A 24,581-nucleotide genomic window follows, 5' to 3' on the forward strand; every position below is an offset into this window, starting at 1 on the left:
TGATTTAAAAATACAAAAATCAATTCTTTGCCCAGTAGATTTAGTTTGCTTTTATTGACAAATATAAGTCCATACATCTGGACTGAACATGACAAAGTGAGCAGCCTGAAGTTATAATATTCCAGTTGTAAAAACTCGAAAAAATAGAAATTTACTCAGTGAAACACATGAGGTGAAAAGAAAATTACTGAGGCAGTAAGTGTCACCTCGGGTTTATATGGATATGACATCTTACTCCAGATCGCTTGTATTAATGTTGACTGAAACTGAACAAAATCAAATCTATTTTAGACAACACTGAAATCATTTGTCCTCATTTCCTGATCATACTTTCATTTTATTTATTTTTTTCTTCATGGATGTAAAGGATAAAGTAATTCATATTTTGACCACTCACCAAACTGAAGGTTCAAGTGTCATTTTGCATGTTGCCAGCATCACACTACATATCATTAGTACGGAATTAAAGGTACATTCAGATGCATTTAATCCAGAAAGACCGGATTAAATGATTTAGCCCACAGGTCAGATGAGGCCCTGTGGGTCGGTCCCGTACCTGCAGGGACGCAGCACTCAGTCTGCCTCACTGCTTAACTCTCCGCAGACTGGCACATTTCACTATTTGAGCACCTTTCTTCACATCCACAGTATCGGGCTACATCGGGAGGAGGTGGGGAGTGGTGCGAGGGGCGAGGGTTCAGAAGAGGCGGGATGACAGAAGCAGAACAAGAGGTTGAGGGAAGGTTAGTAAGGGAGAGTAACAAAGAGGAGATGTGACCCCAAAGAGAAGGATGAGGGAGGAAAACAAAAATGGAAGAATAGAGAAAGGAAATGGTACAACAGAGGAGATGAAATAGAAAAGCGAGAGACAAGTAAAGGGGAGAGGAAAGAGGGGGAAAAAAGAAAGAAATCATGTTTAAACAGTAAAGCCAGGATAGACGTGATGGGTGGCAGTTGGAAGACAGTTGAAGATAAGATGGCATCACAAACATCTACAGAGTACACCTGTGTCAAATAATATTTGCAAACTCATCTTTTAAACGATTGTTTGACACTCAGATGGACAGGATTTGACAACAAAAGACAATACACAAAGTGCAAGAAGCCTTGATATTCTGAATTGTCTCTTTTTGTGTGTTAAACCCCAATCCTGTGCTACTTCCTGCAGGAAGAAAAGTTAAAAACATTGTAAATACTATTTGACCCAGCTGTGATTCAGAGAACCTTGCAGGTTTGAGTGATACGGCACACAGTCACAGTTGAAGGACTATAAACTTTAATGAAAGCAAAAAAAAAAAAGAAAAAAAAAAAGGACAGAAGGACAGTCACCGAGATGACTGAGGGGGACAGAATGGAAAACAGCCAATGCAAGGAACCACAAGCATTTCATTCAGACATTTAATGTGCAAGATACAAACACATGAAGTGATGAAGTGTAGGTGGGACTTAGTGATGACTAAAATGATGAACTGTGAGCTCTTCACCCAAAGGAACTAGAGCAAAGGGGACTCATTTGTTCCTCTCGCAGACAGAAGAGGAACATGAATCTTTGCACTCAAACTTCTCTCGCGATTTAGGACCAACAAATAATTACAGGACGATTGCTTTTAAAATCTCGAGGGCACACACTCAAACTGTGTTGTCAGCATACCAAACTGAAGCTAATGCAGATTAAGCTACTCTGTGATCGTCAGGATTTGCCTGATGAACCACGACGAGATGAGACTTTGATCTCCATCACAGAGTCACCTGTTCGCCACAAACTAGCTACTACATGGCATTCGGCCGTACGACCTGATCTGATTCAGTCCATTTCTGGGCTCTAAGTGCTCCCTGCACATCCTAGCTAATAACGGGAGCCTCAGGTGTTGCAACAGAGAGAGCTGTCTGCAGATCAGAAGCCCACCTTGCTGCTGTCCCGACCCAGGATGGCGTAGCTCATGTACTGCTCAGCGTCAACCTCCAGCTCGTTGGCGTCCTGCAGAGAACCCTCCACGTTCACCTCCTGAACCCCCTCCTCACCTGAACCCTTCCCTCTGCGCACAACCTTACGCACAATCTGCCGCCAGCGCACACAGGAGGGTGGGAGAGAGTGATGGATGGAGGCAGAGAGTGGGAATAAGACAGTGAAAAGAAAACGTTAAAAGGAAATGAAATCAAATGAAGACAAAAACAAAGTGAAACTGATTTATTCTTTGGGAATATACAGTATAACCTTAGTGAAAAGTCATATGTGATGAATGCAGATGAACTAATGATTATTAGTTTAATAATCATTAATCTGTGGGGAGATGCTGAGTGAGTATTTTGGTGCGGTCATGGAGGAAACAATTATTGGGCTGCCGTTTTGAGGTGACTCACCTTTTTTGTGACAATGTTTCCATGTTCGTCCGTGAACTGTTCCTCGCTTACTTGCTCCCCAGGAAGATCTTCGACCTCATCACCCTGTGAACAGAAAAACAATCGCACCCAGATTATGTACCCAGGTTATGTACACAGATGATGCTAAAGGTATTTTACAGCGGACTGTCACTGGCTTTGTCTCTCTCGCCCTGATGGTGATGACCTGCCAATCCACGTTTATTATGACACACCCACTTTTAAACATTTAAAGCAAATTCCTCCCAACATTATGTACAACTTGCCTATCCTGTTTCGCTTGGAAATATGTTGCTAGACGGAAGTTAGACAGTCCTGCAATGCCATTTTATCTGAACGTTAAATGATTTATTTTTTAAAAGAAAAAATAAACTGCACTTTCTTTCTTCTTGAAAGCACTTTGAAATTTTTGGCGTAACTGCTACAAGTTCTAACTGTCCACAGCATAAAAAGTTAAGTAAATTCTGGATGACTGAATGAAATTAGCACCCAGTAAATTATGGACTTATGGCATGTTAAAATAGCTGTCACTGCAGGGTAATTACTTGCATGCCATAAAGCCCCTCCACTAATTGGAAAGACAGAGAAGCAGATGAACGACGGACGGGTGAGGAGTCAGGGGGATGTTTGTGGAAGCACATAAATCCAACAACTGGGATCCATGGATTTGACACTCATAATTACAGTTCATGAGCTTCATGACAATGCTGTTCTGGCCCCTAATAATTTGCAGCGTGTCTGCACAGATATTTATAAGCTCAAAGACATTCCTACAGCTGGAGAAGCAAGAACAAGGGCCAGTCGGGTCAGCGCAGACCTAAATAACGCGGGTCAAAATTCGTGTTAGCAGAGTCTGAGATACAGAAGGAAGAAAATGCCAGAGTCCATGAGACTTTTTTACATTTGTAAGAGCAGAGGATAAATTCAGCCACATTCTCACAGTAAATTGAAGAACAAAATTTAATTATTGAGAATTTTGTTACTGCTTTGATTCTGTTCTGTTTTTGTCATTGTTAAATTCAGCATATCCTCATGTATGCAGTATCCTTAGTTCATCATCACTGTCATGCCACTCAGCCACCTGTCAAACCATTTACCTTATTGCCCAAAACCTACACTCTATCACTCCTGAATTTTACCAAATACACTCATCCTTTAGCGTTTCAGCAAAAAGTCTTTCCTCCTTCTTTCTCCTGCCATTGTGGTTTTCCAGCCTGTAAATCCTGTGTCCAAAACTCAGCTTGCCTGTCCTTTGTACCTTGAGGATGACCCTGCGACGGACCACTCTGGTGGTGACGTTCTCCTCTTCATCCGCCACTCCCTCGACCTCACCGAGCTCGCGGTCCAGCTGAGCATGAATGTAGGTGAGCACCGACCGCACAGAGCCGCTGGCTATATGGAGGACATTCTGACAGCTGATGACAAGGAAAGCCAGCAGCACGAAGCTGAAGAGGAGCTCTGTCACCAGGGCCCACATCGCCCCACTTTGATACCCCAGCAAATCAACAAAACCAATGACAATACGCTCCCTCAGCCGTCAGCAACTCCTGCTTCCCCACGGAATACTTCTCTGAGCTGAGAGAAAAGTTAACAGCTGCAGCCTTCTGTCACTGGTTCAGTCACAGTTTGGTTGTTTGTCTTTCACTTCATGTCCGTCCTCCATTTGCTGGGGCAATGGGCCCTTTCCAAAGGTCTGTCTTCCTTCTCCTTCCCACTGGCAGAGCACCCACTCAATGAGATCAAACCCAAGCAAAAACAAGCTTGGGAGGCTTCTATTCCCACCTCTCTCCCTTTCTGACCATGTGATCTGTGGGCTTTAAATACCCCTGGCTACTCCAGTGTAGCTCTGTATTCTGTGGTAGGAGCATTAAAGTGCTCTCTTGACTTCTTTCAGGTACTCATTACTTGAGCTACAAACTATGATTTTGCATCCACATGGCTTAGTGGGCACAATTCCTCAAAAAGCACAAGTCCTTCATCACCAAACAGGCAAAAGTAAGCACACAAAGTCCTCAAAAAGCACCAGTCTATTTCTGCCTCTCACACACTTTCACGGCTGAGACTGTCCTTTACGCCAGAAAGTTAACACGTGGAAATGACTGGGGTGGGGGTCATGTAACATGAGTGGGACAGGGAGAATGCTTGCTATATTTGGCCGGACATGCTGTTTGTGCCCATCTTGGGCCCGAGACTCTGTGTGTTTGGGTGTATGTGTGTGTGTGTGTGTGTGTGTGATTGTTGGTTTTCTGTATGTTTTTAGGATCTCTCTTGAATAATTTAATAATTTAATCTGATTTGAATTTTAAGTATTCTTTAAATTTCTTCAGGGGAAACTAGAACCACTGACAAAATGCACCAGGCCTCTGCTAGTTGTCAGGCTGGTCAGTTAAACTTTTGCCCTTTATGTCTACTCTGGTACATTGTAGTTAAAATCTTTGGTAATCACCTTACATTTTGTCTAGCATGGTTTGACAAAAAAAAAATAGGATTGTCATTGTGTACATATTAGCATCACAGTTAACATCTAGATTAAAGTACCTCTGTGCCTCAGTACAGCCTCACAGAGCTGCTAGCATGGCTGTAGGCTCTTGGTTTTGTTATTAATGCTGAATTTTAAAAGACTGCTATCATTTATCACAATAGTAAAAACCTACATGGTATTTCTCACTCCGTACAAAGTGTAATGTAGAGGACAGACATGCCTCTTTTTCTGCATGGGAAGAGCAACACTCTCACCTGGCCCTTTAGACGCACGTCATCCCAGGCCCTCAGCTCAGGTACTCTGTGGGGGAAGCCCAAACCCTTCTCAAATGGCTGGGTACCTCTGAAGTGTCCCCGTAAGATCTCTGAGTGCCCCATGTCCCTCACAGGCTGTAGCAAGGCCTCCTGGGATACATGGGACTGATCTCCATCCACAGAGTTACAAACTGATGACATCATGGTGTCCATGGCCTGCCTGGGTTGACTGCCCACCCAGGCCTGCGTAGGATCGGTGACAGGGATCCATCCCGGGCCTGTCTGTTCCTGCAGGTAGGAAAGGAAAGAGCCTCCACCACCTCCGTTTCCACTATTACCTGACCTGAAAGGAAAAGACGGATCGTTGTGGAGGTGGTACAGGCCGTGTACATGCTTAGTCAACGGAAAAGTAAAGCAACAAAACTCCTTAGTGTCGCTTCTTCTGCTAGAATTGTTCAAGAAAAGACTCTCTAATATTCACTGACATGCAATAAACATTAATGAGGTGGTAGCACACATCTGTTTATTAGTTCTGTTTTGTCACCATCTGAGTGGCAGGTCTGACTCACCTGTCTCCATTCCGATCTGAAACACAGCTGAGACCAGGTGACTCACTCAGCCGAGCATACACCCTTTGCTGTCCTGCAACAAGAGAAAGCCCTTCCACTGAGCCCGTCCCTCCTCCTCCTCCTCCTCCTCCTCCTCCTCCTCCTCCAGCTCCTTCTCCACCAGTCGTACTGGTGAATGCAGATACCTCCGAACTTGCCTCTGACCCCTGACCGTTGTTCAGCCCGTTAAGATTCATCCCAGCGATGGTACCCCCGAGCGAGGCTGGCGTGGCAGTGCTGAGCGAGTCAACGCCCATCTCTGAATCGTCTTCGGGTAGCTCAATGGAGCCACTCAGCACCCCACCCCCCACGCTGGCCGCGCTGGCCTGACTTGCCGGCCGACCCAGACTTCCATAGGGCAACCCTAGAAGACCTTCTGAATCGTCAGCATTGCTGCACTCCAGCGAGGAGTCCTCCACAGGCACCAGTGAGGGGCTGTTGCCTGAGGGCCACACCTGCACATCAGACATCTCCATCAGGGTGTCTTCTTCTGTGGTGGCAATGGGTGCACAGTCCAGACTGGAGACTTCCTGCCAGTAAGGCTCAGAACCAAGTGGAGAGGGCAGGCTGTACTGCATGGAAGCCGGTGAGAGAAGCTCTTCCTGTGCCAGACCATAACCTGGAGCGAGACAGAGAGAGGCACACTGACACCCGGCCCCCTGCCTCGCTCCTCACCTCACCCCCACAGCACCGGAACCCTGGGAGGGGGTAAGAGCCCCTGCCCAGGAGCTGGGCATCTCGGGGAGGAGAAGAGCAGGCTGAAGGGACAAATGGGAGAAGAGTCGGGAAGGGGGGGTGGGGGGGGCAAGACAATAGGAGCAGGAATAAAGGTGCATGGAGCTAAAGACATGAGAGCAAGGGCAGCTTTTAGAAAAGGGCTTTTCAAGCTCGACCAGCCAGCGCTGACGGTAAGAGCAGCAGCGACAGCAGCAACAGACACAGCCAGACGGGCTGAGAGAGACTGAAGGTTCGGTCACGGCAGTGACTGGTGCTGCTCTGCTGTCTGCCACCTGCAGGGAGATGGACAGGAATTACTGTCTCCGCCCCAAACCCGGGGGCTGGGACACACACACACACACATGCCATAAACACACGCTCTCTCTCTCTCTCTCTGTCTCATACTGCCACACATACACTCACACGCAAATATGCATGCATTCAAACCCACTCAAAAAACAGGCAGGTTAATATTGTTGTCAGGCTGGATAGCATGCACGCAGGCAATCTCATTCTCTCCTCACACAAACATCAGCTCACTCCACACAGGTGCCTGCACTCTCATTGACACTTAACAATATATTTATTATAAAGCATTATAACACAACTATATAAACATATAACCTACAGTATGGCTGATTATGCAAACACGTAAACAGTAGACTCGATCGTCCTTCTGTTGTGAAAACCACATGGTTGCTGGCTCAAACATTAATTTGAATTTATTATATCAGTTAGTAAAACTGCACATTGTCGTGCTGTGGACTCAGGTCACTCCTACAGCTGTCTCGAACACTCTTTGTAACAATAACTCGTGTTGTTTGGCAGACCTGCCATGATAGTGCACAATGTCACAGCATCAGGAATGTTTCTTTTTGTTGGGATAATAACTGCACAAAAAGAAAGAAAAATCCAGTTAAACACAATTAAGACTACACCTTTACTCTGCAAATATAGAACCTGCCTTTTATCCATTTTGTAACCTATTCATACTGAATGAATTATTCTGAAAATGAGCATCTACCCAGGAAATTAGGTGAATGATGACTGGAAATGTGGGTAAAGCAAAGTGTGAGTGTTGTTATGACTGAAGCAGAGGCTGAAATAGGAGATGTAGTGCAGGTCATTCAGTATGTAGGTGGGAAGAGCAAGGAGAGGAAGCAGTTCACCTTCTGCATGCACCCAGGCAGAGAGAGTGGGAATACGTGTATACCATAAAGTAAAGAGAAGACTGTGCAGAGTGCAGGGTGTAACTTGATTCATGGTTGGCAGTATTGCTGTTGAGTACTGCTGAGAGTGCAAGAGATATTTGTGACACCAAGCAGCCAGGAAGAACTCTTGTCCTACTTTCAGTTTTCTCTTTCAGCCTCTCGAGTGCTGTTTATTTATTTATTTTTCTTTTGTCTAGAGACACTAATAATCATAAACATATGTATTTTTGTGTAATTCTTCATCTTACGAAGTTATAAGTGTTAAAAACTGACAGAATTTACAGATCTTATGGTTGTATCATGATGAGTAAAGCGAGAAATACAAAATTTAAATCATCATTTCTTGTTTGTTTAGGTCTCAACGGATGATGCTGAGGTATCATCTTCGTCAGGTCTCTTGGATCATTTGCAGCATGATGCCTGTACACCACGATGCGAGTCCTTATACAAGCCTACTCACGATATTATGAGTCTATAAAACCTTTGTATGGCTACAGTATTTTTGAATATCTGATGAACAAGACAAAGACTACATTTCTCTTGCAAGTAAATGAGGTGCAGGATTAGGTGTAAATTGAAAATATGGATTTTTTTTCTTGATCGATATGAAATTCACTATATAACAGGATCTAATGAGTCACCACACATTTTTTTTTGTTTGCCATGAATTTGTAAATGAATAAATGTGTCAGCCCTCTCTCGCCATGTTGGTAAATGAGGCAGTGATGTAGACAGAAGAGATTTGGAAATTAGGGCAATGAGCAAGTGTGAAATATGAAAAATGTGTGATTGTTTGATCCTCTTGATTAAAAGACAAAAATATGGAAAACAAAGCCATGAAGGTCATGTAAGAAAATATACTGATTTTGCCCATACACTTAAACACTGATACACTAAGCACACATGTATATGGAAGACACAAAACACTTATATTAAACAACTTAAAACACATAAAGGTGCTCACACTGACACACTCACACAGACTAACTGATGAGTTCACATCAAACAATACGCACATTTACAGTAAGGGGAAGAACAATATCAAACTGACACTCGTGGAACACTTAAAAAGACATTAAAACTCAGATTTCACACAGAATAACCCATCAGATGGACACAGTTTACACGTAGAATCATCATGACATACAAAACAACCACAACATTCATACATGAACAGAGCAAACACGAGTCAGAGTTCACAAAAAAGGTTTGTGGCCTTTTTTCATTTTACCCCCTGTGGGACAGATCGCTGAGGGAGGAACAGAGACAGACGGTGGGGTTCATTCTTAGTAAGCATGCCGTGCAAAGACATACGTCTGTTGTTCGAGCAGCGTTCTGCGCAGTGTTTGAGTCGTCATCTCCATCAACAAGCCAGCGTTGCTCCTGCGCCTCATCCCAGTGTCTCCATGCAAACACGGGGTGGAGATGAGGAATGAGGGTCAGCCTCATGCACATGCAAACAGGCGGGAGGGCGAGGAAAGAAGGGATGGGAAAGGAGGGAAACGGCATAGTGGAAAAAAGAGAAAAGAAGGGCAGCAAGTGACGGAGAATATAAAATAGGGTGATGGTCACGGACAGAAACAGCGAGAGAGAATGAGGGTCACCTTCCCCCCTCCCAGCGGGTGCTGAATACACAGTCTGTGTGAGGGGTACTGGTCACAGAGCAGATACTTAAAAGGTGGGGTTTTCAAGAGCACAAAAATAAAGAAAATGCACAACTAGTCGCAAAAAAATAAAAAAAATAAAAATGTGGGTCAGAGGTCAAGATGAGGTCGGCATGAGGTCAGAGTTCGGAGAGGAGTGAGAAGGAGGAAAAGTAGGACGGCTAGGCTGCAGATGACATGTCCAGAGAAACACAGAGAGAGGGACAGATTCACAGGGAATGAAAACAGGGCTCCCAAAAGGACATTCAGTGCACCAGCATTAGCCCTAAAGAGACTCAAACTACTCCCCATGCAACCACAGGCAGAGAGAATTTAAATGTTCTCTATCAGAAGTCTAAAAAGGAGAGGTCTCACTCTGTCTAACCTGGGAGTCATCCTCAATAAACCTCGCTTACCTACGATAGAGGCGCACGAGAACTAAAACTGATAAGAAAGGTCCGACAGACAGAGGGAAAGACAGGTAAGACAGAGAGACAGAACCAAGGCCACAGTATAACTGTTTCCTTTACTCTAGTGAATGTTCGTTCAGCTTTTTCTGCAAAATATCTCGAGTAAAAAAACAAACAAACCGCTATTTAGATAAAAATAAAAACTAAACTTCCTTTACATGGAGAACTCGACTTGACTTTAAGGAACAGTTCAACACTTCGGGAGACACACTATTTTGCTTTTGCCGCCAAAGGTTAGATGAGAAGATCGACGCCACTCTCATATTTGTACGGTGGGTATAAATCAACTGCCAACAGTTAGCTTAGCTGAGCATAAACACTGGGAACGGAGGAAAACGATCCGACCCTGTCCAAAGCTCAGAAAGTGCCTGCATCCCACAAGGTCACAAATTAAATTTTACAGCTGGTGTATTTAATCTGTACAAACACTCAAGTTTAAAAACAGCAGTTTCTTGGCTGCGCTCAGTGACCAGTGACCTCTTGCCAGGAAACCAGAGAAGTCAGAGGCCAGTTAGCCGTTCCCCCATTTTCCCAGTCTTTATGCTAAGCTAACCAACTGTATGTGGTTGCTTCATATTTACTACAGATATGAAAGTGGTATCATCTAACTTTCGGCAAGAGAGTGAATTAGCATGTTTTCCAAAGTGTAAAACTATACCTTTAATATGAAATGAATAAATGCACCTGTTAAACAAAGTGAGAAATAAATAAACTATTAACTATTTTCAATCTCTTTAAGCATTTACAGATTAATTTTCCACTTCTTTGCCTGTTTTTCTTATTTACTTGATGGCCTCTCAATTTATTTGGCCATTTTATTCCTTACTGCCTAAAAAGTCAGGTTATGTCCTCCTCTTGGTCACCGTGACTTTAGGATGCCCTTAATCCAGACTGCAGTCATAAACCTCTTCAAGCCCTCACTTTCATTGTGAGAACAGCAGAAGACAAAACATCCTGGTATTCAAAGCGCCACCACGTTTTTACTCCGAGCGTCAAAGCGGGAACGGCCTTTGGGAGGCAGGTAGCCAGACAGGTAGACAGACAGACAACACAGGTACACGGTTATCAGATTCACTGCAGCTGTGATCTGAAAGTCTCCCTTTTCACCTTTTGATCCTCATGGTCGTATCTCTATGCATTGTTACATCTCCGAGTATTGCTCCAGTTTTCACAGAACAGGATCTTTCACCTGTCGGACTGACTCATCGCCTGCACTGGATCCAGAGAAGAGGAGCCAGTCTCAGACAGAAGCGGAGCTCACACCAGTCCAGCGGTGAAAATGGAGTCAATAAGATGTAGGGTATGCATGTGTGAAGGAAACCATGAGGAAAAGGAGTAAAAGACTGAGGGCTGACAGTTGGTAATAAGGTGAGTTAAGCTAGGCTACACAGTATGATCTATGTGAATTGATCATGTATGACAATATGTTGTTTTATAGACAAAATATCACAGTAAAGTGTCTCTAAATTAATTATGGGTAAATAAACACCCATAATATATTCAAAATAACAACAATAACAATACGAATAACACTAATAAAATTATGACTACTACCAATGGGACACTCTCCTTATCTCTATATGGAGTGTGTTCCTCAAAGGTCACTCAGTAAGGGGATCCTTGCAAACTCTGGCGATTCAGCGTTCAATTATTTTTTCACACTCTCCATCATATTGAATGAATAAACATACTACAGAGGTTTGTGGTACAGTAGGAGTGTCCTGAGTCCCTCTGCATGTTGCTGGGCTGGGGTAAAGTCCTGCAAAACTTTGACTTTTGTGGCAGCTTTCATACACAACAGCATCACAGGGAGTAGATAAGAAAGACATGAGGTCAACAGAGAGAATTCAGAAGGGAAACAAACTTCACTTTGCTTTCAGGGAATTTTGGGGAATGGGGAGATATGTTTATTGGAAAGGCAGCTCAGGGTCAAGGCAAAAGGGACATGACCATGGGGCTGCAGTGTGGGATTTCTTTTATTGGGGGGGGGGGACTTACCATTGGTCATACCCGGGGACAGGTGCTCTCTGTCGTTGTGCCGGCGTCTGAGATCGCGGGAGCCTTGTCTGGCGGGTTGAGGCGGCTGGCCCTCCAGCATGTTGACTATATCCATACGGTCGATGCTCTTCAGAGCAGCATACAAGCTCTCCACTGCAGCGAAGACGCATCAAGGAGACATACAAGCATATAAAGAGAAGGAGGGAAGGGGTTCCCACGGCAATCACAATACCGTTACAACAATCTGATTAAAGAAGCACAAAACAGTATAAACAAAGACATGACGCAATGAGAGATATTCACAGACATCTCAGATCTCTTATACTCACTCTTGGCCCTTTTGCCCTCGCGTGTGGCCCACAGGTTTAGCAGCGCAGAGCTCTGCTCCAGCAGTGAGTTGGGATTCTCCACACGGATCTTATTGATGTCATCCACGCTGAGCTGAAGCTCGCGTGCCAACTCTGTGTGGAAAATGAGCCAGAGAAAATCAAGTAAACGAAGGAAATATTCATATCATTTAATCTCTGAGTCTTGCTGTTGTAAAGCTCCACAGCGGCTCTACACACAAGGTGCTGAATAGTCTGTCTGTCAAACACGAGGGCTCTTGGCAGGAAAACAGAAAATAATTGGTTTCATTGGCTGGTTGCCATGTTATAAGTTTGTTTAATTGACGGCAAGCTTGGCTAGCTTGTCAGACATATGGTAAATATGGAACGTTTACAGCACATAAAAACAGATTTAGTATGTTCTTGCTCACTTACCAGCCCAGCTTAGTCCCAACTGTTCTGCAATCACAGCCATTTTCAGCTCTGTCCTCTCCATGGCACTCATTGATGCTGCACAAAACAGATCAGGAACGACAATTTAACATCTGACTTTATTAAATGTTAAACTGAGATTATCCCTCGTTGATTCTGTATAAGGAGTACTGCTGTAGATGAAATAAACTACAACTTTAGCAAAAAGAGCATGCTCTGCCTTATATCTTTAAATCATAAATAAGCGGATAAAATCATTTTCAAGGGTGAGAGTCAGAGCCTCATACCCATAGCAGGTTCATTCAGGGCGCTGTATCTCTCCCTTAAAGCCAGCGGAGTCAGAGTTCGCCTCCGGTCTTCACTCCCAACAATCTGCACAAGCAAACAACACCGAAGTCCGTCATCTCAGGGAAAATGAATGTAAACAACCAGAGTGTAATGTAAGATATCTCCAAGGACTTTACCCTGATACACGGAGGCATGGTAATGTTGAGGTTACAGAGCACATGTTGGCTGTCTTCATACTTGGTCGACTTGCGCAGGAAAGACAGAAATCCAGTGGGCTCTTTACTGCTGTCTCTCACCTTAGACACGCAGACACAAGACACATATGAAGAATGGGGACAGAACTGGTGGAGTAACATTCAGCAAAAAAACAAAAAAAAACAAAAACTATACAAAACCGAAGAAAGATTTGTGATAAAAAGCCAGACCTTAACAGAGACAGGAAGTCGGTTATCTCTGAAGGCCTGGAAGCTAAAGCAGCGAGGCTGCTGAGTGGCCTTCCTAACCGGCACGAGGTTCCCTGAACACTCCAGGTGAAGCGGCATTCCCTCCATCACCTGCAAGACACGACACAGGGATTGGCCACAGTGGAAAGTGGGACTTGTGTTCCCTACAACAGACTTCAAGCGCAGAGTCTCAGTATGATGCACTGCCCTTGACTCTGAACTGACCTCTATGTCTCTGCTGCGAGCCACCTCTGTGAAGTTCTCATGTTGCTCCAGGGTTTTATCCATCTTATCGTCAGTCATGCAGTAGCAGCGCAGGCGACCCTCACGTAACTCGTTCATCTTTGCAAACACCACAAACTTGGCCATGTAGGGGACAGCTGACAGCTCTCTGTAGAGCAGGTTGGCAAAAGAGACGGCCTCGGCTGTCCGAGGACAATCTGCCAGCCAGAATCTGAGAGGAAACGACGACATGTAATCACACTCTATTCTTAATCACAGTCAAGCCGCTTGCTGGAGTGAATGAGGTGCCAAACACTTGCATCAAACTTAGTTTAATGGTATGAAGATGGTGCTGCCAAGTGAACTGAACCTTGACTGAAACATTGAACTTACCGTGCTGAAACATTGGTTGTGAAACTGGCACAGTCATTAGCATACAAAAGCTTGGTGGTGCCAGTAATGTCTTCCCACTGGGCTTGGGCTGTGCCACCTGGGAATCAGACAGAATGAAAGAATGGCGACAGTGTTTGCACAAAATCATCCAACTATCAGTGACATCTTTCACCACTCAAATCAGCAGCTCTTCTTCATAATTCTTTTCCTTGCCAGGGAAGGAAATCGCTCCCAGCAACACGAACGCACGCACACACTTACTCATCCACCCACACAACTCCCGGCCGTGGCATGCAGTACCTATGACAGAGCAGAGCAGGCGCAGACTGGTGGTGTCACCCTCCCCAGAGTCCCGGGGGCTCTCCTTCCAGGAAGGTGGCAGGGGTATACGCAGGCCGATGGGCCGGTGAAACTTGCGCCGCCGAGGCTCCACAGTGACCACAGGACTAAAGTTTGCCTGGTTACCCAGCAGCTTTGCAACCAGCTCATCTGGAACTGGCTGAGCCTGAGTTTGAAAGTAAAGGATGGTTCAATGATATGGGGAAAGTAGACAAGAGAGGGAAACGTATGAACAGGCAATGGGGATTTAAAAATGGATGTATGGAAAACATGATGGCAGGTAGAATGAGGTATTAGGAAGTGGATGATGGGATGATGGATGAGAGGGAAAAAGGGTTAAAGAGAGGACAAGCGAATAGGGAAAAAATAAAAAATGAAGAGAAAGAGAGAGAAGTACACAGTGAATACCTCCTAGTTTGAAAATACATTTGGAAAGAGCAACACAACTTGGTTGTAGGACTTAATAATTCTTTTTTATTGCAAAATGATAACAATGTGTATTAACATGAAGCCTTAACAATGATTAATACAAAATGGATATCAAAGAAAAAGGCACGGTGGTTTTTTACAGCAACATTTTAGTTAAATAGATACGTTTCTACATAGTATGAAATAGTTAAACTATATATTGAAATGCTGAATACATTTTACTTAAATTCAGTTACATTCACTATTTTCAGTTTAGAGGTTACGTCATGTGTGGTAGCATGTTAGTTTACAAAATATATTTAGCTTGTCATAAATTCATTCACGGGTCTAAAAACATGCAGCAGAAGGCCCATTCACACTGTATCTAATTTTCATTTTGGTTTACTGAAACATATTCTGACACTGAAATTACAAGATTCCATCTGATAATCAAAATTCATTAGTTTCTGGCATACACACACGTCAACTGTGTTAAAACAGGACTGAAAGCAATCAGGGTTTTGAATTGGAATAAAACACAGATTTTAAACAGTGTTTAAACAAATCCTTGAAATCCCAAGTCAGACAATTTATATGTAAAACAATCACTGCAGAGAATAATGGAAGAAAAAAAGATGACATTTAATGCATCTTTTTGAGAAAGCTTAATAAATGTTTGAAATTATTAGAAAATGATGTTAGAAAAAGTAAGTATGAAAGTATCAATAAAGTATCACTGTGCCAAAAAAAAAAAAAAAAAAACTGTAAATTTTGTTTGCAAATTAAAAACATTATAAAGTCCTATCCCCAAATGTGACTGTGATTTCACAGCTGACGGCTAACGAGGTGGTACAGCATCATTCATTTCCAGGACATCAGACAGCCAGGCCTGAATCATTAATGATGCTTGTTTGATCTGATAAGATGGGCAGAAATGTGGGACTGTTGAAACATTTGCTCAGAAAGTCCTATTTCATAGCGCCTTTATAAATATGTGCTCCTAAAAACAAGTATTTACTTTATTAGTAAGTGTGGCAAAGTGTTCTAAAAAAATATTTCTTTTGTCTTTGGTGTGTGACAAAACTTGAAGACCTGAAAAGTGTAGCAGTACATACATAAAAGGAGCTCAGGTGCTCAGGTGTTTCAGTTCTTTAGTCTTTTAGCACATTTTCTTGACATTCATGACCAAAAGCACCGGAAGATAAGTCTAAACGCAAACACAGTCGTTCATGGATATAACAAGAGTACAAGTAATGTTTGACCAACTGCACTTGGTTATCTTAAATTAACGTGTTAGATACACTAAATGCAGGGCTTTGCCAGAGATACAGATACATTAGTGAGTAACACATCACTGAACACAAACAATAATAGACATATCAGCACTGAATGAGTAGTCCACAGTTGTATAAAGGTGCCAAGTGCATGCACTGTGAGAAATAAAAGGCAAAAAGGTCCTCTAAAAATGCAAGAACCAAAACAAACAAAACAACAGAAAACTAAATCAGGATAACTTGGCACAAGTGCTGATGTGATCAGGTCATTCCAACGTCAACCAAAATACATCCAACATGCTTTTTATTCAGGCAACACAGGCATTAACGATTCTGTCTCTGTTCTCCTTCCTTCTCCTCATCGTCCCATCTCACCTGCAGCCCCAGACGGACTCGTTTGGTGACTGCCGTCTCAGGAAATGTGGCCTGGACCATTGGCACCAGTTTACTTGTCAGGGAACCTCCCTCCGGTCCAATCAGATCGCTCTCTTGCTGCACTCGTGATACAACGGCAAAGTAAAGGGGGAAGTCGGTGGAGATGATGCGACGGATTCGCTTCTTCCCGAGCTCCTCTTGGCTTTCTAAGTCTGAGGAGACGGGAGAAGGTTTAAATTCTCAAGAAGTGATCATCCAGCTAAACGTTTGAGATTAGATACAACGCATTTCAACTCTTACCCTCATCCATCCCGTTGAGAATTGTTTCTAGCACCTCGTCTCCGTAGCGATTGCGATGTTCTTTCCAGACTGAGCCATTCTCGCTCCTCAGCACCACAAGCTCCCGGTCACCACGACCCAGAGCAGCAAAGTGGGGGATCTCCACTATCACCGGTCTGCCACACGATACACACAGTTATACATGGACACGTGAAAATAATTCACTAAAAACATATGGAATAAAAAAATTAGAGCATGCAGGCTTTATTTTCTACTATTGTATTGTATTGACAATATCCACTGGGTATTCACAATTTCATCATTTGATAAGTCAAAGGCAATAACAAACTGACTGTTAGTAAATGTTTTTTTGTACATTTTGAGAACATGGGAAAAAAACAATTCTTATACATACATATTCTTATACAATATTTGGGGTTTCAGTTGCTTCCTCACCCCAGGAACTGCATGCCAGCTGGACCCAGGGAGATGATCCTGCTGGCCAGCCCCTCTCCCTCCACCAGTGGAGGGGGGCTGGTCAGCTTCTGCGGCTTCACCAGGCGGCAGGTGATGCGGGTGGGTGCCGCACAGGTCCGCGGAGGTATGATGACACGCAGACCGTTATGCCTGCTGCCTCGCATTGAGCCGCCCCGAGCATCTACCATAAAACTGACCAGGAACCTGTTAGTGGACAAAAGAAAAAAAAAAACATCACGTAAGTTGCCAGATCAGATACTACGTGGAGATTAAGTGAAATGAAACGGCGTCTCCTGCTGACCCTGTGTGTATGGGACTGGCAACTGGGCTGACGTTGTCTGACGTCTCAGTCGCTGGGCTGCTGGGAATCAGTGAGTCCTCATCATATTCTTTGGGCAGTGGAAGCGGAGTGTGTTGCTACAGCAGACACAAAGACAAAATGTTTAGTGTAATATTTTATATGAACCCAAAAGCGTATTAACTTAAACTATCGTACTACTTATATGGTGAGGGCCATGAAAGATTATACCTCTGGGCTATTTTTACAGTGAATGCTGAGAAAAGACAAAATTAAACACCAAAAGACTGCTTTGGGAGGGATTCTTGTATACAATGTCATGTCACGATAAAGATTAGACTACAACATCTGCATCGTGTTACATGCTTTCAAAGAAAAGTGTGTTTACATGAAAACATTTCCATAATGCACAACCCTTCACACTGATAACATCACACGAACATAGCAATGAGTTTGAGGTTTAAAAAGAGTAATTTGACTATAAACCACATTTACGACCACATCTCACTCAGTTGTTGGAGACTGTATGAGCCTAACAGGTCTAAACAAACGTACAGTTTGACACGTGTCAGTAAATACCAGTTAAGGGGGGTGTAATGAAAGACTTATTAATGAACGATCCAGTGTATTTGGAGTTTGACTCATACTAAAAAACCCATACTGAAAGTCACGTTATCTCAGGCTCTGGTGCATCTCGTCTCGCCCATGTTTAACTAAGTGCAATACTGAACTGCAGGGACGCCTGCAGTATCTTACTGATGCTTTCCTGAACGTTACCTGATCTATCTCGTGTTCCTTCAGGATAACGGTCTCTGGAGAGACGCGGGGTATCCTGGGAATGGCTGGCGAGTAATTCCTGTTGTGTGAAAAGAACAAGACATAAGTCAAATTGAAAAGGTTTCTTCACGTCTCCTCCCAAGTGCTCACCCCTGGTGTTTAGTGAGTGTCTATGGTGCATCCCCATCTATCCATCCACCTATTAGCGTGTGGCTACTAGCTTGGCTCTCTCGCCTGCTTCCCCACCCAGTCCCCCTTACGCTGTGCCCAGCCCTCTCTCGTACTCCAGTGATTTCTTGGGGGAGAGGAAATCGTCATCATGGTCTTTCATGTCATCCATCTTCATGTACCTGGCCCCTTCTGTCCCCAAGAGCTCCTCTCCTTCAGAGAACAACATGCCAAAGAGAGCGAACAGACCGAGGTCAGGTTGGTGAAACAGCACAAGAGAAAGAGAGAAAGAAAAGAACAAGATGGTTAACCAGAAGAGTTGGACAACAAGATAACCCAGGAGATGAGGAGATGAGGCTCTGTGATTTAGGGGGTTAGACTGATGAGATGAAACATTAGTGAAAATGCTCTGTACACTCACATCACCGCAAAGAGTTAAATGCTGAATGCCAAAAACACACACCAAAAAGCGAAAACAACACAGCCGACCACTTTAATTAGCTGTTGTTTCAGGGTGCTGTGTGCAGCACTTTTGATTCAGACATCCTAAACATTACTACATCTATGCAGAGAAGAGAGGACACCTTATAAAAGCAGCCTGATTTTTCCCAGTTGGAAACAACAACATTATAGATCTCTGGGGAAGAGCCGGCATTAGCACAATCTCATTATCTCAATTCACTGTCTAGAGAATAAACAGATAGTGAACTGGAGGTTTTAGACATCATCTGCCTCAGAGAGAGAGACGTATTCACTCTAAAACACATGACTGCAAACAGAATCAGAACACCATCAGACCAGAATGTCACACGATGACAAACACACAAGCTGCTCTCCACTATCCTTTGACCATTGACGTGAGCAGAGATGGGTTTTGGTTTTGGTTACTTACCGCCCAAAACATGCGACAATTTTCAAGCGCCTTTCCTGTGTTTATTAATTTGTGACCGTATCAGCACAGCTTGTGTGAGCGGATGTCTGTATGCAGTGCAGAGCCAAAAGTGATGTCGTAGGTGTCATCACACTATGTTTGACTCAGCCTGCACTTCCCACAGGTTCATATGAGGCAGCTCTCGTCCTGGATATCCTCTGTCTTGTGTATCATGCACGCGTGCCATGTCGTGTAGGCGAAAGAGTCACCGTATTCAAGCATGTGCATCAGATAACATGCCAATATCATTTTACCATTCTGGATATGAGATGCGTCTTTAAGACAGCAGCTCACCTACTTTCTATATTTAGAGTAATAGTGACAACCTGTCTGTTGAATTATCAAGGGACTAAAGATATCAAGACATAATGTCCCCTGAGATCATCGTCAGCAGAAAAGAGCTGTGATCAGTGGGCTGATGTGTCACTTTTGAGTTAATTTGTTAATGCTTATTTACATATCCAGCAGAAACACAGCAACTTTAGCATGTATTGGGTGTTTTGTTTCTGTCCAGCTGAATGTAAGTTCAACATTCACTCTCCTTTAAGCTCTGTTTTTGCTCTCCACAACTCCTGAGGGAAATATCTGGCTCTTGAGCTGCTAAATGCTACACTGTGTTCACATGCTCGTCGCTAACTTCGTCTACTGTTTGGAGCTAGAAGTGCTAGGGTTTTAGAGGTTTGTCATGGCTGAAATGCGATGAGAGCTGGAGTGTGAGCCAAAAAAGGTGACACTGCTGGCTGGAAAACCAAAAGGCAGTAAAGTCAGGTCATAATTCTCTGAGTTCATCACTAAGGGGTGACTACTTTTAGATACAAGTAGTCACATGATCCAGTACTGAATAATACAAACATGCGTTTCCCTCCAACAACACAGTTCACATCGCAGGAATACAAGAAAGCTGAAAATGTTGGGGTACGTGATTGACACCACAATGTGATTTAAATGCAGACACACACGCACACTTACTTCAAAGCAATAACTTAAAAAAGACAGCACAAAGTCCACTATGAACTGCTGAAGCACACAGAGCAAGTTTTCACCAAAGGTTTATTAAATTTGATATCAGTAATAATAGCTGATCTAAGTGGATCAGCAATGAACGGAACCATAAAAGCAAGGACTGCTGCCATAGCACGCAGTAAAAAGAGGAACCTGGAGAGTTAGAGAAGGATGGTGTTATTGAAGGGACATAAGGTTTAGAGACATGGGTGCTATGGGTGCATGCCAATGAGAAACCAGAGCCACCATCACAGTGAGCACCACTACACTACACAGGGAACGAGTGAACAAGTGAGAGAGAGAGAGAGAGAGAGAAACTGAAGCCCCTTTTACACAGCCTGGGCAAGGTGGAAATCTTGCTGTAATTCTGCCTTGCACTTCTGCTTAAACTGTACAAACACTGAATGGGCGGCCATTGTTGTTCCACCTTTCAGCTGGCAGCAGAGGCAGTAACGGATACCTGACTTTGACATTCGAGTAATATTACAAAAAAAAAAAAAATAATAAAAGGTGAGATGACATGACAGGAGCGAAATGCAGACGTTTTTGTGTTACATGTCATGCCGTCATACTATCTGAAAATCACACACCAGCATTGTTTGAGTCAGTCTAAAAAAAGCAAATACAGTCCTCTTTAACGCTGCATTGTGGAATCTCTGTGTAAAAAGGGCTAGAAAGAGAGAGAGAGAGAGTGGAGAGAGTGGAGAGAGTGAGCTTGAAATGGAGCCACACTCTTTATTACAACAACCTATGAATGCTGCACAAAGAAAGAAAAGAGACATTCATACCTAATGTTAGCTGAGCAATTCCTAAAAAAGGGCAAAAGGCAAAAAAAAAAAAGGAATTGAAAAAAATGAATATTTATGGGACCAGTCAAACATCATAAAATCTGCCCTGTAAACAGGAAGAAATATTGTAGCAACATCAACATATTACACACTGCTGCTGTCTGTTGCATGTGATTCATAATAACCGTAGTCCTCTACCTTCATCCTCAGACACGTCAAGTATCTCATCCACTGTTTCTGGGAAACTCATACGATGTTTCTCAGTGGTCGTCTACAGGGCACAGAAGGAAGAACAGGAACCAATTAGAGATAGAAAGTGTAAACCTTAAAAGTATTTCCATGTGATTTTGAGGGCCAAATAATGACAGCAGTTCATCTGGGGGGCACAGTGACACTTTCTACGCTCCTCACCATGGACACCGTCTCCTCAGTGACGAGCTTCAGGACGTCGATCACAGAGATGTAGCCCAACCTCTTGGCAATGGCCAGGGCCGAAGTACCATTCTGTCAGACAGAAAGGTGCAATCGATCACATGAGCAAAAGACCAAACTTTACAAATCACTTTGAGGAAGATATGAGAACCGTTCATGCTCACTGCTGTTGTCTCATTGGGCTGAGCTCCATGCTTCAGCAACAGTGTCACAATGTCTGTGTGTCCCTGCTGGGCGGCCTGGTGCAGAGGAGTGTAACCAAGCTGGAAGAGAGCAAGATGCCAATATTAGATCTACTCTTACTCATCTGATGCAAGATGCATCTGAATAAAACACTCACTGTAAAAATAACAATATCTTTTTTTTTTTTTTTTTGTAGCACAGTTGGCATTTTTCTTCCCAATTTTTTTTTACTTATTTCCTTAAAATGCCTGTAAGCAGAGTTGCTTTACATCAATGTTTTGGCTAATGCACATCACAACAGGCCAGCTGCATATCAAGAACACATTTCAGCATCAGTTCAATGGACAGTAAAATCTGACTAGACACCTCAATTATTTTTTAAAGCAAAATTTCCAAAAATCCACAAGTTGCAGCTTCTCAGGTGTCAACAATTGCTGTTTTTTTTTTTTGTCTTTTTTGATGATAAATTCAATATATTTGTGTTTTGGACTGAATGTGTCAGCATGGACGTAAAGCTAAATCAAGTAATCACTCAATATTCAACAACATAAAATATCATGAAGTGTATCCTTACATATAACCTTGCTCAGCCAACTTTTTCAGGGCAATATCATAATAAAAATATAAATAAACAAATACTGTATTAAACTACAACAGTTCTTTAAACTGAAACCGTTCCTGCCTTGTAACTGCATTTCCTGATGAAAGAAATGGAGTGTTTAGAAATGGAGTGTAACTTTGGGAGTCACGCTTTGGTTAACTTCGTTGTAGTTTCATGTAAAACCAGAGGGAGGCGCTCACCCTTGTTTTGCTGTTGACATTGGCCTGTTGTTGCAGCAGGAACTTCACCATTTTGATGTTGCCATAGTGACAAGCTACATGGAGAGGAGTGTAACCCATCTGATGGTGACGGAGAAATAGTAAAGAAAAATTAAACACAAAGTCATTTCCCAACTTTAGGGTCTTAATGACATTTCAAAGACTTCATACACTAAATCTTTACAAGAATGAAAGGTTCATGAATACCATATATCACAACTATTGGTTCATATCCACAGTAGAATCATTTTGAGAGCAGAGCAGTGAGATTAAAAACCCTCAATGTGAAACCCTCAATGGTCAGCCACGTATTGATGGTAACATAACCTTTTGCTATGAGATCATCAGGCTACATGCTACTCAGAAGCTATCTGCTATGCCCCAAACCGGACAGCTCAAGCAGCTTCTACAGCTCTTACTCGTGTGGCAGCATAGACTGAAGCCCCTTGCTTCACCAAGATATCCGCAATGCCGACATGTCCCTCCTGTGCCACCAGATGCAGTGGGGTTAATCCACTCTGGAAAAGAAGGTCAAACAGATCAAACACATAAGACATCAATCAAAAACTGCGCACTGCTGTTGGTTTGAATAGGTCAAATAAATTTCTATTGCCATGACAGTAATCTTCTAATCATCTATATGATCCTTGCCTTGTTTCCAAGGTTGACATTAGCCTGTTTGGAGATGAGCAGGGAGACCATGTCGGGCCTTCCCTCCTGCGAGGCCAGGTGGAGAGGTGTGACTCCCTGCAGCGACTCAGCATTGGCTGAAGCTCCGTACTGCAGCAGGCTGTTAGCCACCTCCACCTGGTTCTGCTTAGATGCTATGTGGAGGGCAGTGTAGCCATTCTGGGGCACAGACAACAGTTGTGGTCAGAAGAAATACACTGGGCCATTCAGAATAGATGATGTGTCTGTCTCTTTTTTTATTTACCCTGGCTGCACTGTGTGGTGACCCTCCCTTGCTGACAAGCAAGTTAACAACATCCAGGTTGTTGTGATGCACGGCAACGTGCAGCGGAGTCAGACCATTCTGCGAAAACAGAATCAAAAGTTCAGCAGACTGTAGGAGTGCAAACAAAGCTATATTCATCCTTTAGATCAATACGGTCAGGTCCTTTATGATTTTCTCACCTTGCCCGCAGCATTAGGGTTGGCTCCTCTCTCCAACAACAGCTCTGCTACGTCCACCTTTCCATACTTTGATGCCACATGAAGTGGAGTGAAGCCTTTCTGCAGAGGCACCAACGACCAAGAGAGGACAATATCAGTTTGAGAACCAGAGCTATTTGGGCTGACAGTTTTAATACAAATGTTACAACACAACGTAGCAAAGGATAAGCACGGAGGCCTTACCTTGGTCATCTTGGTCTGCTGAGCCTCCATATCCAGTAAGATGCGTACAGTTTGTACATGACCTTCCCGGGCAGCGATGTGTAAGGGTGTGTGGCCGGCTGTGGTGGTGGAGTTGGGGTTGGCTTTGTGGTCCAGCAGGAGCTTCACTAGCTCTTTGTGGCCCATACGAGCAGCACAATGCAGAGGTGTTTGGTCGTCCTGGCCAGTTAGAGAAAAGCTACTGCATGAAACTCTTACTGTAAAATGCCTTTACTGATGACTTAATCAAGGTGTTTTACAGCATCTTCTTTTCCACTCTCAGTAAAGTGTGTAACACATTGAGCTGTATCACATAAAGATGCTTTCAGAGTATTAAATCTATGCATGAGTACGTGGATATGTGGGTTGTGTAGTGTGTGTGAAGTCTGTACCTTGGCCTTGGCATCCACTGGAGCCCTGTTCTGCAGCAAAAACTCTGCCACCTCATAGTGTCCTGCCCGAGATGCCATATGGAGAGGAGTCTCCACTTTCTACTCATCCACAGAAACAACACACTCAGATTTATCACTACGACAACAACATCATCACCAGTGCAGAAGTGAGCTGTTATCTGTGCTAGTCTGGAGATTTCAAAAAGTAAACTGACCACATTGGAGGCACTGGGGGAGGCTCCTTTTTGCAGCAGGATCTTCACAATGTTGAGATGACCCATAAATGATGCCACATGCAAGGGGGTCAGGCCAGACTGTTCAGGGGAGGACAAGAATGTTACAAATATATTCAACACAACGATGAGCTGTCATCACTGGCAGCCTTTTTTCCCCTGTCCT

General features: G+C 43.5%; 1 protein-coding gene across 17 annotated transcripts in view; it reads right to left on the reverse strand.

Moving 5' to 3' along the window:
* The window catches only part of ank1a (ankyrin 1, erythrocytic a), an 88,344-nt gene that overhangs the window by 3,295 nt on the left and 60,468 nt on the right, over nt 1–24,581 (reverse strand). For 7 of the 17 annotated variants that reach the window (XM_046387450.1, XM_046387440.1, XM_046387443.1 and 4 more), the window contains 32 exons: nt 24,398–24,496; nt 24,183–24,281; nt 23,773–23,970; nt 23,551–23,649; nt 23,351–23,449; nt 23,068–23,265; nt 22,836–22,934; nt 22,399–22,497; nt 21,579–21,677; nt 21,394–21,486; nt 21,181–21,253; nt 20,983–21,003; nt 18,354–18,474; nt 18,094–18,172; nt 17,320–17,435; nt 16,998–17,222; nt 16,563–16,717; nt 16,263–16,474; nt 14,167–14,371; nt 13,867–13,963; nt 13,477–13,705; nt 13,234–13,362; nt 12,985–13,104; nt 12,808–12,892; nt 12,524–12,598; nt 12,092–12,223; nt 11,763–11,915; nt 5,685–6,342; nt 5,116–5,458; nt 2,362–2,445; nt 1,907–2,059; nt 557–655 (listed from right to left, as the gene is read on the reverse strand). In XM_046387450.1, coding sequence (XP_046243406.1) covers nt 584–655; nt 1,907–2,059; nt 2,362–2,445; nt 5,116–5,458; nt 5,685–6,342; nt 11,763–11,915; nt 12,092–12,223; nt 12,524–12,598; nt 12,808–12,892; nt 12,985–13,104; nt 13,234–13,362; nt 13,477–13,705; nt 13,867–13,963; nt 14,167–14,371; nt 16,263–16,474; nt 16,563–16,717; nt 16,998–17,222; nt 17,320–17,435; nt 18,094–18,172; nt 18,354–18,474; nt 20,983–21,003; nt 21,181–21,253; nt 21,394–21,486; nt 21,579–21,677; nt 22,399–22,497; nt 22,836–22,934; nt 23,068–23,265; nt 23,351–23,449; nt 23,551–23,649; nt 23,773–23,970; nt 24,183–24,281; nt 24,398–24,496 — 4,719 coding nt within the window. In that variant the 3' untranslated portion in view covers nt 557–583. The other 10 variants (XM_046387453.1, XM_046387445.1, XM_046387449.1 and 7 more) reach the window with 9 other exon arrangements.

This window comes from Scatophagus argus, chromosome 4, assembly GCF_020382885.2.
Source record: "Scatophagus argus isolate fScaArg1 chromosome 4, fScaArg1.pri, whole genome shotgun sequence".
Classification (NCBI taxonomy): Eukaryota; Metazoa; Chordata; class Actinopteri; family Scatophagidae; genus Scatophagus; species Scatophagus argus.